Here is a 15,990-nt window from a genome sequence, read left to right as displayed (position 1 = left end):
ACTAGCTAGGAGGCTGACTATGTTAGACATTCCCTTTATAAATATGGACAGTGATCAGTGAGTGGCAACGAAGATTCATAATTTTCTGTTATTTATTTTTAACTTTCAGTGCATTGTCCTGCTTAATAATTAGCTTGTCAAATCTGGAGTTTTGCCTAATGTTCATTGCTCTTTGAGGCTCATCCAAGCCCATTACCTTAAAAATCTCCTGTCATTTTGTAGGCAATGAACTCATGGCTTCAGAAGGCATCTGGGAGTCTTCCTTATACCCAGACTTTGCAAGACCACCTCAATAGCCTGAAGGAGTTCAACCTCCAGAACATGGCATTGCCAGACTTCCACATCCCAGAAAACCTCTTCTTAAAAAGGTAAAAGAAGAAACCGGCAAAGCTTCTTGAACCACGCAAAGTAAATGAAAGATTTTACATAGCATGACTTAGACATTTTTTTAATTTAAATTTGTAAGGGAAATAATTTAAGCATTTTAAGGGGATTAATAACTATAGCACAAACACTGTGGCATCTTTGCATTAGTAAACATGAGAACGGCAACCCTGTCAGGAAGAATCTAAGAAAGTCGTTAGAGGATTCTGGTACTTTCACCCACTGTATAACAGTACAACCTGTTATAAGCAAATTCTCCCTCTGACTGTGAAGAATTCAGAATGGCTAGAGGCGTTACTGACTACAGGCTTGCTGTTAAGTTACAGAGAGTCAGAACAGCCATTGAGCATGAGATGGAGGCAGCATTCTGAGAAAATACTTTAACCCAGGCTTACTGACTTCCATACCTATGTTCTTTCCACAAATCAAGTTGCCTCAATTCAGTTTAGCAAATTTGTATCAAGTATCCCCTATGTGCAAAATGCTAGACTAGGTACAGTGAGAAGATAGAAACTGGGTAAGGTATAGTCCTTTCTTTCAAGAAGATACCATGGAGACATCAACAAATGAGAAATAATTAATTATATAAGCAAAATTATGACCTGCTCTTTGAGAAAGGTGCAAGGGACTATGTAACTGTAAGAATGAGACAAATTGGCTATGACTTAGGTGGGATGGTAATGATAAGGAGTGGCTCTTAGAAGAGCTTTGTCAGGATTTGAGTGTTTGACAGGTGGAGGTAAAAGCGAAGGGGTCCAGGCATAGGAGTAGCACAAGGAAAAGTGCAGAGTGGCTTTGGGAATGGGGCAAGTACAATATTGCTGTGAAGGTCAGAAGCAGAGAACTTCGAATGACTGATGTCTGACTGTGGGGATGTTGTCTTTGTTGTTCATTTCAGCGATGGCCGGGTCAAATATACCTTGAACAAGAACAGTTTGAAAATTGAGATTCCTTTGCCTTTTGGTGGCAAATCTTCCAGAGATCTAAAGATGTTAGAGACTGTTAGGACACCAGCCCTCCACTTCAAGTCTGTGGGATTCCATCTGCCATCTCGAGAGTTCCAAGTCCCTACTTTTACCATTCCCGAGTTGTATCAACTGCAAGTGCCTCTCCTGGGTGTTCTAGACCTCTCCACGAATGTCTACAGCAACTTGTACAACTGGTCCGCCTCCTACAGTGGTGGCAACACCAGCACAGACCATTTCAGCCTTCGGGCTCATTACCATATGAAGGCTGACTCTGTGGTTGACCTGCTTTCCTACAACGTGCAAGGTGAGCTATGCTCAGGTAAAGGGTGCACAGGGCTAGTTCACGGCAGGCTCTAAGAGGAGAGCCTCCTCCAGGGAGGAAAGGACTTTGGTTTTCTAGCAGATAATCTTCCTTGCTACTTGGAAGTTTTATTTTATTCAACAAATAGAAATATTTATTAAACATATCACATGTATTAAATATTCTAGTAGGCAGTAACAGAAAGTAGACAGATAAGCCCGCAATTATAATTCAGTGCGAGAGGTGCTATGATAAAGTGTAGTATATAAGTATAAGGTAGAGTGGAAGCACTCAGCAAGGGAACCTAAACAAAGCCTGTGGTGGTCAGGCAAGGCTACCTGGAGGAATGCCTTTTGCTATCAGATTTTATCTTTGCATTACAGATGGAGGAGTCTATTGCACAATTGGCCCAGAAAAATGGGACTTTATTATTGAAAGACTTTCAACATAGAGATTGCTCTGGAAATGTACTGCTTAATTTAACCAATGTCTTTTCATTTTTATTATAGGATCTGGAGAAACAACATATGACCACAAGAATACGTTCACACTATCATGTGATGGGTCTCTACGCCACAAATTTCTAGATTCGAATATCAAATTCAGTCATGTAGAAAAACTTGGAAACAACCCAGTCTCAAAAGGTTTACTAACATTCGATGCATCTAGTTCCTGGGGACCACAGATGTCTGCTTCAGTTCATTTGGACTCAAAAAAGAAACAGCATTTGTTTGTCAAAGAAGTCAAGATTGATGGGCAGTTCAGAGTCTCTTCATTCTATGCTAAAGGCACATATGGCCTGTCTTGTCAGAGGGATCCTAACACTGGCTGGCTCAACGGAGAGTCCAACCTGAGGTTTAATTCCTCCTACCTCCAAGGCACCAACCAGATAACAGGAAAATATGAAGATGGAACCCTCTCCCTCACCTCCACCTCTGATCTGCAAAGTGGCATCATTAAAAATACTGCTTCCCTGAAGTATGAGAACTACGAGCTGACTTTAAAATCTGACACCAATGGGAAGTATAAGAACTTTGCCACTTCTAACAAGATGGATATGACCTTCTCTAAGCAAAATGCACTGCTGCGTTCTGAGTATCAGGCTGATTACGAGTCATTGAGGTTCTTCAGCCTGCTTTCTGGATCACTAAATTCCCATGGTCTTGAGTTAAATGCTGACATCTTGGGCACTGACAAAATTAATAGTGGCGCTCACAAGGCGACACTAAGGATTGGCCAAGATGGAATATCTACCAGTGCAACGACCAACTTGAAGTATAGTCTCCTGGTGCTGGAGAATGAGCTGAATGCAGAGCTTGGCCTCTCTGGGGCATCTATGAAATTAACAACAAATGGCCGCTTCAGGGAACACAATGCAAAATTCAGTCTGGATGGGAAAGCCGCCCTTACAGAGCTATCACTGGGAAGTGCTTATCAGGCCATGATTCTGGGTGTCGACAGCAAAAACATTTTCAACTTCAAGATCAGTCAAGAAGGACTTAAGCTCTCAAACGACATGATGGGCTCATATGCCGAAATGAAATTTGACCACACAAACAGTCTGAACATTGCAGGCTTATCACTGGACTTCTCTTCAAAACTTGACAACATTTACAGCTCTGACAAGTTTTATAAGCAAACTTTTAACTTACAGCTACAGCCCTATTCTCTGGTAACTACTTTAAACAGTGACCTGAAATACAATGCTCTGGATCTCACCAACAATGGGAAACTACGGCTAGAACCCCTGAAGCTGCATGTGGCTGGTAACCTAAAAGGAGCCTACCAAAATAATGAAATAAAACACATCTATGCCATCTCTTCTGCTGCCTTATCAGCAAGCTATAAAGCAGACACTGTTGCTAAGGTTCAGGGTGTGGAGTTTAGCCATCGGCTCAACACAGACATTGCTGGGCTGGCTTCAGCCATTGACATGAGCACAAACTATAATTCAGACTCACTGCATTTCAGCAATGTCTTCCGTTCTATCATGGCCCCATTTACCATGACCATCGATGCACATACAAATGGCAACGGGAAACTCGCTCTCTGGGGAGAACATACTGGGCAGCTGTATAGCAAATTCCTGTTGAAAGCAGAACCTCTGGCATTTACTTTCTCTCATGATTACAAAGGCTCCACAAGTCATCATCTCACGTCTAGGAAAAGCATCAGTACAGCTCTTGAACACAAAGTCAGTGCCCTGCTTACTCCAGCTGAGCAGACAGGCACCTGGAAACTCAAGACCCAATTTAACAACAATGAATACAGCCAGGACTTGGATGCTTACAACACTAAAGACAAAATTGGGGTGGAGCTTAGTGGACGAGCCCTGGCCGACCTAACTCTACTAGACTCCCCAATTAAAGTGCCACTTTTACTCAGTGAGCCCGTCAATATCATTGATGCTTTAGAGATGAGAGATGCCGTTGAGAAGCCCCAAGAATTTACAATTGTTGCTTTTGTAAAGTATGATAAAAACCAAGATGTTCACGCCATTAACCTCCCATTTTTTGAGACCTTGCAAGAATATTTTGAGAGGAATCAACGAACCATTATAGTTGTACTGGAAAACATACAGAGAGACCTGAAGCACATCAATATTGATCAATTTGTAAGAAAATACAGAGCAGCCCTGGGAAAACTCCCACAGCAAGTTAATGATTATCTGAATTCATTCAATTGGGAGAGACAAGTTTCACGTGCCAAGGAGAAACTGACTGCTCTCACAAAAAAGTATAGAATTACAGAAAATGATATACAAATTGCATTAGATGATGCCAAAATCAACTTCAATGAAAAACTATCTCAACTGCAGACATATATGATACAATTTGATCAGTATATTAAAGATAATTATGATATAAATGATTTGAAAATAGCTATTGCTAATATTATTGATCAAATCATTGAAAAATTAAAAAGTCTTGATGAGCACTATCATATCCATGTAAATTTAGTAAAAACAATCCATGATCTACATTTGTTTATTGAAAATATTGATTTTAACAAAAGTGGAAGTAGTACTGCATCCTGGATTCAAAATGTGGATACTAAGTACCAAATCAGAATCCAGATACAAGAAAAACTGCAGCAGCTTAAGAGACACATACAGAATATAGACATCCAGCACCTAGCTGGAAAGTTAAAACAACACGTTGAGGCTATTGATGTTAGAGTGCTTTTAGATCAGTTGAGAACTACAATTTCATTTGAAAGAATAAATGACATTCTTGAGCATGTCAAACACTTTGTTATAAATCTTATTGGGGATTTTGAAGTAACTGAGAAAATCAATGCCTTCAGAGCCAAAGTCCGTGAGTTAATTGAGAGGTATGAAGTAGACCAACAAATCCAGGTTTTAATGGATAAATTAGTAGAGTTGGCCCACCAATACAAGTTGAAGGAGACTATTCAGAAGCTAAGCAATATCCTACAACAAGTTAAGATAAAAGATTACTTTGAGAAATTGGTTGGATTTGTTGATGATGCTGTCAAGCAGCTTGATGAATTATCTTTTAAAACAGTCATTGAAGATGTTAACAAATTCCTTGACATGTTGATAAAGAAATTAAAGTCATTTGATTACCACCAGTTTGTAGATGAAACCAATAACAAAATCCATGAGGTGACTCAGAGACTCAATGGTGAAATTCAGGCTCTGGAACTACCACAAAAAGCTGAAGCATTAAAACTGTTTTTGGAGGAAACCAAGGCCACAGTCGCAGTGTATCTGGAAAGCCTACAGGACACCAAAATAACCTTAATCATCGATTGGTTACAGGATGCTTTAAGTTCAGCATCTTTGGCTCACGTGAAGGCCAAATTCCGAGAGACCCTAGAAGATACACGAGACCGAATGTATCAAATGGACATTCAGCAGGAACTTCAACGATACCTGTCTCTGGTAGGCCAAGTTTATAGCACACTTGTCACCTACATTTCTGATTGGTGGACTCTTGCTGCTAAGAACCTTACTGACTTTGCAGAGCAGTATTCTATCCAAGATTGGGCTAAACGTGTGAAAGCATTGGTAGAGCAAGGGTTCACTGTTCCTGAAATCAAGACCGTCCTTGGGACCATGCCTGCCTTTGAAGTCAGTCTTCAGGCTCTTCAGAAAGCTACCTTCCAGACACCTGATTTTATAGTCCCCCTAACAGATTTGAGGATTCCATCAGTTCAGATAAACTTCAAAGAGTTAAAAGATATAAAAATCCCATCCAGGTTTTCCACACCAGAATTTACCATCCTTAACACCCTCCACATTCCTTCCTTTACAATTGACTTTGTAGAAATAAAAGTAAAGATCATCAGAACCATTGACCAGATGCTGAACAGTGAGCTGCAGTGGCCCGTTCCAGAAGTATATCTCAGAGATCTGAAGGTAGAGGACATTCCTCTAGCAAGAATCACCCTGCCAGACTTCCATTTACCAGAAATCGCAATTCCAGAATTCATAATCCCAAATCTCAACCTTAAAGATTTTCAAGTTCCTGACCTTCACATACCAGAATTCCAGCTTCCCCACATCTCACACACAATTGAAGTACCTACTTTTGGCAAGCTGTACAGTATTTTGAAAATCCAATCTCCTCTTTTCACATTAGATGCAAATGCTGACATAGGGAATGGAACCACTTCAGCGAACGAAGCAGGTATCGCAGCTTCCATCACTGCCAAAGGAGAGTCCAAATTAGAAGTTCTCAATTTTGATTTTCAAGCAAATGCACAACTCTCAAACCCTAAGATTAATCCACTGGCTCTGAAGGAGTCCCTGAAGTTCTCCAGCAAGTACCTGAGAACAGAGCATGGGAGTGAAATGCTGTTTTTTGGAAATGCTATTGAAGGAAAATCAAACACAGTGGCAAGTTTACACACAGAAAAAAATACGCTGGAGCTTAGTAATGGAGTGATTGTCAAGATAAACAATCAGCTTACCCTGGATAGCAACACTAAGTACTTCCACAAATTGAACATCCCCAAACTGGACTTCTCTAGTCAGGCTGACCTGCGCAACGAGATCAAGACACTGTTGGAAGCTGGCCACATAGCATGGACTTCTTCTGGAAAAGGGTCATGGAAATGGGCCTGCCCCAGATTCTCAGATGAGGGAACACATGAATCACAAATTAGTTTCACCATAGAAGGACCCTTCACTTCCTTTGGACTGTCCAATAAGATCAATAGCAAACACCTAAGAGTAAACCAAAACTTGGTTTATGAATCTAGCTCCCTCAACTTTTCTAAATTTGAAATTCAATCACAAGTTGATTCCCAGCATGTGGGCCGCAGTGTGCTAACTGCTAAAGGCACGGCGCTGTTTGGAGAAGGGAAGGCAGAGTTTACTGGGAGGCATGATGCTCATTTAAATGGAAAGGTTATTGGAACTTTGAAAAATTCTCTTTTCTTTTCAGCCCAGCCATTTGAGATCACGGCATCCACAAACAATGAAGGGAATTTGAAAGTTAGTTTTCCATTAAGATTAACAGGGAAGATAGACTTCCTGAATAACTATGCACTGTTTCTGAGTCCCAGTGCCCAGCAAGCAAGTTGGCAAGTAAGTGCTAGGTTCAATCAGTATAAGTACAACCAAAATTTCTCTGCTGGAAACAATGAGAACATTATGGAGGCCCACGCAGGAATAAGTGGAGAAGCAAATCTGGATTTCTTAAACATTCCTTTAACAATTCCTGAAATGCGTCTACCTTACACAATAATCACAACTCCTCCACTGAAAGATTTCTCTCTATGGGAAAGAACAGGCTTGAAGGAATTCTTGAAAACAACAAAGCAATCATTTGATTTAAGTGTAAAAGCTCAGTATAAGAAAAACAAACACAGGCATTCCATCACAAATCCTTTGGCTGTGCTTTATGAGTTTATCAGTCAGAGCATCAAATCCTTTGACAGGCATTTTGAAAAAGCCAGAAACAATGCATTAGATTTTGTCACCAAATCCTATAATGAAGCAAAAATTAAGTTTGATAAGTACAAAGCTGAAAAATCTCACGACGAGCTCCCCAGGACCTTTCAAATTCCTGGATACACTGTTCCAGTTGTCAATGTTGAAGTGTCTCCATTCACCATAGAGATGTCGGCATTCGGCTATGTGTTCCCAAAAGCAGTCAGCATGCCTAGTTTCACCATCCTAGGTTCTGACATCCGTGTGCCTTCATACACATTAATCCTGCCATCCTTAGCACTGCCAGTCCTTCATGTCCCTAGAAATCTCAAGCTTTCTCTTCCAGATTTCAAGGAATTGTGTACCATAAGCCATATTTTTATTCCTGCCATGGGCAATATTACCTATGATTTCTCCTTTAAATCAAGTGTCATCACACTGAATACCAATGCTGAACTTTTTAACCAGTCAGATATTGTTGCTCATCTCCTTTCTTCATCTTCATCTGTCATTGACGCACTGCAGTACAAATTAGAGGGCACCACAAGATTGACAAGAAAAAGGGGATTGAAGTTAGCCACAGCTCTGTCTTTGAGCAACAAATTTGTGGAGGGTAGTCATAACAGTACTGTGAGCTTAACCAAGAAAAACGTGGAAGCATCAGTGGCAACAACCGCAAAAGCCCAAATTCCAATTTTGAGAATGAATTTCAAGCAAGAACTTAATGGAAATACCAAGTCAAAACCTACTGTCTCTTCCTCCATGGAATTTAAGTATGATTTCAATTCTTCAATGCTGTACTCTACCGCTAAAGGAGCAGTTAACCACAAGCTCAGCTTGGAAAGCCTCACCTCTTACTTTTCCATTGAGTCATCTACCAAAGGAGATGTCAAGGGTTCAGTTCTTTCTCGGGAATATTCAGGAACTATTGCTAGTGAGGTCAACACTTACTTGAATTCCAAGAGCACACGGTCTTCAGTGAAGCTGCAGGGCACTTCCAAAATTGATGATATCTGGAACCTTGAAGTAAAAGAAAATTTTGCTGGAGAAGCCACATTCCAACGCATATATTCCCTCTGGGAGCACAGTACGAAAAACCACTTACAGCTAGAGGGCCTCTTTTTCACAAACGGAGAACTTACAAGCAAAGCCACCCTGGAACTCTCTCCATGGGAAATGTCAGCTCTTGTTCAGGTCCATGCAAGTCAGCCCAATTCCTTCCTTGATTTCCCCCACTTTGGCCAAGAAGTGGCCCTGAATGCTAACACTAAGAACCAGAAGATCAGATGGAAAAATGAAGTCTGGGTTCATTCTGGGTCTTTCCAGAGCCATGTCGAGCTTTCCAATGACCAAGAAAAGGCACACCTTAACATTGCAGGATCCTTAGAAGGACACCTAAGGTTCCTCAAAAATATCATCCTACCAGTCTATGACAAGAGCCTATGGGACTTCCTAAAGCTGGATGTAACCACCAGCATTGGTAGGAGACAGCATCTTCGTGTTTCAACTGCCTTTGTGTACACCAAAAACCCCAATGGCTATTCATTCTCCATCCCTGTAAAAGTTTTGGCTGATAAATTCATTATTCCTGGGCTGAAACTAAATGATCTAAATTCAGTTCTTGTCATGCCTACGTTCCATGTCCCATTTACAGATCTTCAGGTCCCATCCTACAAACTTGACTTCAGAGAAATAAAAATCTATAAGAAGCTGAGAACTTCATCATTTGCCCTCAACCTACCAACACTCCCCGAGGTAAAATTCCCTGAAGTTGATGTGTTAACAAAATATTCTCAACCAGAAGACTCCTTGATTCCCTTTTTTGAGATAACCGTGCCTGAATCTCAGTTAACTGTGTCCCAGTTCACGCTTCCAAAAAGTGTTTCAGTTGGCATTGCTGCTTTGGATCTAAATGCGGTAGCCAACAAGATCGCAGACTTTGAGTTGCCCACCATCATCGTGCCTAAGCAGACCATTGAGATTCCCTCCATTAAGTTCTCTGTACCTGCTGGAATTTTCATTCCTTCCTTTCGAGCACTGACTGCACGCTTTGAGGTAGACTCTCCCCTGTATAATGCCACTTGGAGTGCCAGTTTGAAAAACAAAGCAGATCATGCTGAAATAGTTCTGGATTCCACATGCAGCTCAACCATACAGTTCCTGGAATATGAACTAAATGGTAAGAAATATCCTGCATCCTCCCCTAGATACTGTATATTTTCAACAAGAGTTATGCATAAATAATTATGTATTTAGTTGTGAGTAGATGTACAATTACTCAATATCACAAAATTTTAAGAAAAGAGATACATATATACCCTACACGTAAAAACCAAACTGTAGAAAATCTAGTGCCATTCAAGTCAAACAGCTTTAAAGAAAATGGATTTTTCTGTAATTATTTTGGGACCAACAATGTCTTTCAACTATTTATTTTAAAACAACTGTGAGCTGTACATTGCATGTTTTAAACATAAGTATCTGGTTAGGATAGAATTCTCCCAGTTTTCACAATGAAAACATCTACATCCTACTGTTATGAATCTAATAAAATACAAAATCTCTCCTATACAGTTGTGGGAACACACAAAATCGAAGATGGTATGTTAGCCTCTAAGACTAAAGGAACATTTGCACACCGTGACTTCAGCGCAGAATATGAAGAAGATGGCAAATATGAAGGACTTCCGTATGGAGCTTTTATTGAAACCTTATCCCTTTTGAAAATTCATTGTGATTTTCATCATCTCCATACCCCTTTCGTGATGGCTCATCTGTTTTTCTGCTTTCAGGGAATGGGAAGGAAAAGCGCACCTCAATATCAAAAGCCCAGCGTTCACTGATCTCCATCTGCGCTACCAGAAAGACAAGAAAGGCATCTCCACCTCAGCAGCCTCCCCAGCCATAGGCACCGTGGGCATGGATATGGATGAAGATGACGACTTTTCTAAATGGAACTTCTACTACAGCCCTCAGGTAAATACCACCTAATGAGTGACACACACCCAAGAGCGAGTGGAGAATTAGGGCAGATACATTTAATTCAGGACCAAATATGCATTCAGAGATTCCCCAGACTAGGTGAAAGACAGGCGGTAAGCAACTTCTTCTCTGAGGAAATATACTCTAGAAAGTATTACAATGAGTCCTTGATTGATTTTAAGTTTTAGATGTACACATGACACCCTATCAGCACTATTGTTTATTAATTCTGGGCAAATCCAGGAAGATGAGGGTTATACCTCATCATCTAAATCATAGGCAAGCTCAACCATAGGCAGGGTATATTTTTCAGAGAGTGCTGGTATCTGTAGTATTTAAAACTTTAAAATTCTTCCCCACAATAGAATTGCTAGATGAGATACATCGAATTTCTCTCATGTCATTTACAAGCTCTGCCAGGGCCAAATCAAGGGTGACGTTACCAGAGGAGAAGAGCAAACATGGTTCTATTACTGTTACTAAAAGTTTGTCATGGGCTTGGAGAATGCGTACTGATATTGGGATTCTGGGTCTCTACAGGGTGGGCTCCAACTTGCCTTTTTTTGCTATTTCTTCTTTCCCTATCTGTCATTTCCTGACTCTTCTTCTCTCTCCTCTTTTCTCTTCCCCCTCCTCCTCTTCCAGTTTTCAGTCCTAGGAAGGCTTTAATGTTAAGTGTCACAATGTGAATGCCAAACAGCAAGCGTTTTTTTAAATCCTTTCTGGGGCATGTGATAAAGAGAAATTAACAACAGTAGACTTATTTAACCATAAAACAAACACATGAACTGACATATGAAAGATAAATCCCTTTCAGTATATGAAAGATTCTCTGATCTTTATTTTTAACTGCTAATGAAGTTTTAGTGTACTATATTATGTAATTGGAGTAATTGAAAACATGTTCTTTTTTTTTTTTCTCTCTCTATGTAGTCCTCTCCAGATAAAAAACTCACCATATTCAAAACTGAGCTGAGGGTCCGGGAATCTGATGAGGAAACTCAGATCAAAGTTAATTGGGAAGAGGAGGCAGCTTCTGGCTTGCTAACCTCTCTGAAAGACAACATGCCCAAGGCCACAGGGGCCCTTTATGATTATGTCAACAAGTACCACTGGGAACACACAGGGCTCACCCTGAGAGAAGCGTCTTCAAAGCTGAGAAGAAATCTGCAGAACAATGCTGAATGGGTTTATCAAGGGGCCATTAGGCAAATTGATGATATCGACATGCGGTTCCAGAAAGCAGCCAGTGGCACCACTGGGACCTACCAAGAGTGGAAGGACAAGGCCCAGAATCTGTACCAGGAACTGTTGACTCAGGAAGGCCAAGCCAGTTTCCAGGGATTCAAGGATAAGGTGTTTGACGGCTTGGTACGAGTTACTCAAGAATTCCATATGAAAGTCAAGCATCTGATTGACTCACTCATTGATTTTCTGAACTTCCCCAGATTCCAGTTTCCGGGGAAACCTGGGACATACACTAGGGAGGAACTTTGCACTATGTTCATAAGGGAGGTAGGGACAGTACTGTCCCAGGTATATTCAAAAGTCCATAACGGTTCAGAAATACTGTTTTCCTATTTCCAAGACCTGGTGATTACACTTCCTTTCGAGTTAAGGAGACATAAACTAATAGATGTAATCTCGATGTATAGGGAACTGTTGAAAGATTTATCAAAAGAAGCCCAAGAGGTATTTAAAGCCATTCAGTCTCTCAAGACCACAGAGGTGCTACGTAATCTTCAGGACCTTTTACAATTTATTTTCCAACTAATAGAAGATAACATTAAAGAGCTGAAAGAGATGAAATTTACTAATCTTATTAATTATATCCAAGATGAGATCAACACAATCTTCAATGATTATATCCCGTTTGTTTTTAAATTGTTGAAAGAAAACCTATGCCTTAATCTTCATAAGTTCAATGAATTTATTCAAAATGAGCTTCAGGAAGCTTCTCAAGAGTTACAGCAGATCCATCAATACATTATGGCCCTTCGTGAAGAATATTTTGATCCAAGTATAGTTGGCTGGACAGTGAAATATTATGAACTTGAAGAAAAGATAGTCAGTCTGATCAAGAACCTGTTAGTTGCTTTTAAGGACTTCCATTCCGAATATATTGTCAGTGCCTCTGACTTTACTTCCCAACTCTCGAGTCAAGTTGAGCAATTTCTGCACAGAAATATTCAGGAATATCTTAGCATCCTTACCGATCCAGATGGAAAAGGGAAAGAGAAGATTGCAGAGCTTTCTACCACTGCTCAGGAAATAATTAAAAGCCAGGCCATTGCTATGAAGGAAATAATTTCTGATTACCACCAGCAGTTTAGATATAAACTGCAAGATTTTTCAGACCAACTCTCTGATTACTATGAAAAATTTATTGCTGAATCCAAAAGACTGATTGACCTGTCCATTCAAAACTACCACACATTTCTGATATACATCATGGAGTTACTGAAAAAGCTGCAATCAACCACAGTCATGAACCCCTACATGAAGCTTGCTCCAGGAGAACTTACTATCATCCTCTAACTGTTTAAAAGCAATCTTCATTTATTCTTCTTTTCCAATTGAACTTTCACATAGCACAGAAAACATTCAAACTGCCTATATTGATAAAACCATACAGTGAGCCAGCCCTGCAGTAGGCAGTAGACTATAAGCAGAAGCACATATGAACTGGACCTGCACCAAAGCTGGCACCAGGGCTCTGAAGGTCTCTGAATTCAGAAGGATGGCATTTTTTGCAAGTTAAAGAAAATCAGGATCTGAGCTGTTTTGCTAAACTTGGGGGAGGAGGAACAAATAAATGGAGTCTTTATTGTGTATCATACCACTCAATGTGGCTCATTTGTATTGAAAGACAGTGAAACGAGGGCATTGATGCAAATGTTCTGGCACAGCAAAACCTCTAGAACATATAGTGTGATTTAAGTAACAGAATAAAAATGGAAATGGAGAAATTGTGGAGGGAAATATTTTGTAAAAATATTTAAAAAGATGAGGTAATTGTGTTTTTATAATTAAATATTTTATAATTAAAATATTTATAATTAAATATTTTATAAAGTATAATTACATATTTTATAATTAAAGTATTTATAATTACATACTTTATAATTCAGTATTTTATAAATAGTTAAAAAATAGGAAAAAATTAAAAAGACGAGGTTATTGATCTCAGGAATTGTATTTGCCAAGCGAGAAGGAAAAAATATTCACAAAGGCTTGTACACACTTTGATCACAAAGGCTTGTACACACACACCTCTGGTGTCTTCATATGCTACATAGTCTTCTTCACTGACAGTCTGCCTTCGCAAGTCAAGGCTCTCCGGTAGGCCTTGAGGTGAAACAACAGATCCTTTATTTCACTCAGCCTGCCAGGAGTGGAGAAGGAATGGCTAGGGAGTCCTAGCCCCAGGGGCTTCATGGCAATACGGACCCCACATGTCTCCCTGGAGCTCTGCCAGGATCCATTCAAGGCAAAGAAAGTATGATTCAGAGAGAAGGGGTGGAGATGTAGATTCCTAACAATTCTGCCACCCAACATACATGTATGCTCTTTAGGCTCTTAAACATCCTTATTTTTCCAAATGTAATATCCAACAGTCCCAAGTGTAATAAAAACCCAAGGGTTTCTCCTGTCACATCCACTCACTTCATACTCTGATTTTAAACACTGGCAATGTCCAGTCAGAACCTCCAAGCTGAGCTCTAGAAAGAGAAAGCTGCAAAAAACCTGTGCAACAAAACTTGCACTCATATCACTGACAAGGGTAGATATAAAACAGCACATTCTTTTCCATGACACTGAAGAGCAAAGGAAGAGTGTAACTTGGGGGCAATAAGAAATTGGAGGTCACCACCTCCCAAATCCCACATAAGGTCTATTTGGAAAAGACCTCCTTTTTAAATTCAAAAATCCTTCAACCTCCACCATTCTTTCATAAAGCTTCACATTCTCTTGGTGAAGCCCACTGTTAAAATGCACAGGCATTACCTGGAAAAGGAAACACATAGCCTCAATAATATTCTTCTGTACTGAACTGAAGAGTGAGAAAGAGTCTACAGAGCTATAATACGGTAGTGTATGAATCTGGTACTCAAGGAAAGTCTGTTGGATAATGGATGGATGGATGGATGGATGGGTGGGTGAGCGAATAAATGAGTAGATAAATGAGGGGTCAGTTTTGAGAGTGAGAGAAACATAGAAATTAGACTCAAATCCCAAGGCACCACATGGAATAGTTCCAGGAATAGTTCTGCAAGAGTTTCCCTGATGATCTATAAGCAGCAAAAATCTAGTGAGTGTTCAAACTGAAAGGAGGCCTGGAATTGTGGCTTAATTTGGAGGGAAAGAGGGAGTCCAAGATTCCCAGTGCTTATTTGTTGATATCTATCTAGTGCTGAAAGGAAAAAAAAAAATAGCCACAAATCCAAAATGATTATGCAGTCACATGGTACCCACTGCTCAGTTCCTTGACCAGTGTCCCTCATACAAAGGGCCCTTGATGAGCTCATAATGTCTTTGTTGTACTGAATGAGGTTTGAAGAACAAGGGATCCTTGTGGGGGCTTGGACTTTGCCTGCTCCCTTCTTAGGTCTTCTACTGCATATCTGGATACTTCTCTGGTTCAATTAATAGCTACATTTTTTATTTGCTTGTACTTAGGGCAACTTATTTCACCTCTGCAAGCCTCAGTTCTCTTACCTGTGAAATGGAGATAATATCTATCCTGCCTGCCTTGCAGGACTTTTCATGAAAATCAGTTGAAATAACATATATGAGAGTTCTGTAACCTTTAATGTCCTGTAGAAACAAAGTGCCATTATCATTAGATGATTATTAAAATGATGTTATGACAAGAAGAAACAATGGAGGCAGGGCTACATGTCTGGTTCAGTGAGCATTGATAAAACACCTCTATGTGTAAGGCACTGTGCAGTGGCTCTATAGAGGAGACAAAGATCAATAAGATGCAGTTCCTGGAGGTCTGTCTGCCCATTTGTCTATCAAAGGTGAAATGTGTTGTCTCATGATGGATATAACCAAAGTACTATGAGGGATTTAAAAGAGGAAAGTTGTGAATCAGGGGATTTTTATAGAAAAGGTTGAAATGGATCTCAAATATACATTGACTTTAATAAACAGATGAGAGAGAGGGCGGTCTAGGGAGAAGATGAGTAAAGAATGATAGATAGGTGTGTTGTAAGGACACTGGATTATCTAGTTTAGCCAAAGCACAGGAAAGGTAAGAAGGAGAGAGGACTGGAAAGGCAGATCTATAGTACTGCAGACGGCTTGAATGTCAGAGTAAAAAGATGACACTCTCTTTGCTGAAGGACATCAAGTGAACGTTTTTGAGCAGAAGGGTGACATGCATTGTGATTTAGGAAAACCAACATGACAACATATAGATAATGAATTGTAATGGGGTGAATCTG

General features: G+C 40.0%; 1 protein-coding gene across 1 annotated transcript in view; it reads left to right on the top strand.

The window, feature by feature from the left end:
• APOB (apolipoprotein B) overlaps positions 1-13,414 on the top strand; it is a 42,549-nt gene extending 29,135 nt beyond the window's left edge. Inside the window, exons 24-29 of the mRNA XM_032172346.2 lie at positions 223-368; positions 1,283-1,656; positions 2,163-9,734; positions 10,130-10,244; positions 10,348-10,531; positions 11,471-13,414. Coding sequence (XP_032028237.1) covers positions 223-368; positions 1,283-1,656; positions 2,163-9,734; positions 10,130-10,244; positions 10,348-10,531; positions 11,471-13,075 — 9,996 coding nt within the window. The 3' untranslated portion in view covers positions 13,076-13,414. The remainder of the gene's footprint in view (positions 1-222; positions 369-1,282; positions 1,657-2,162; positions 9,735-10,129; positions 10,245-10,347; positions 10,532-11,470) is intronic.
• The last annotated feature ends 2,576 nt before the right edge of the window (positions 13,415-15,990 follow it).

Source organism: Hylobates moloch, unplaced genomic scaffold (assembly GCF_009828535.3).
Source record: "Hylobates moloch isolate HMO894 unplaced genomic scaffold, HMol_V3 SCAFFOLD_13, whole genome shotgun sequence".
Lineage (NCBI taxonomy): Eukaryota > Metazoa > Chordata > Mammalia > Primates > Hylobatidae > Hylobates > Hylobates moloch.
Note: the sequence above shows the minus strand (reverse complement) of the source record. Positions and strands in the feature narration are given on the sequence as shown.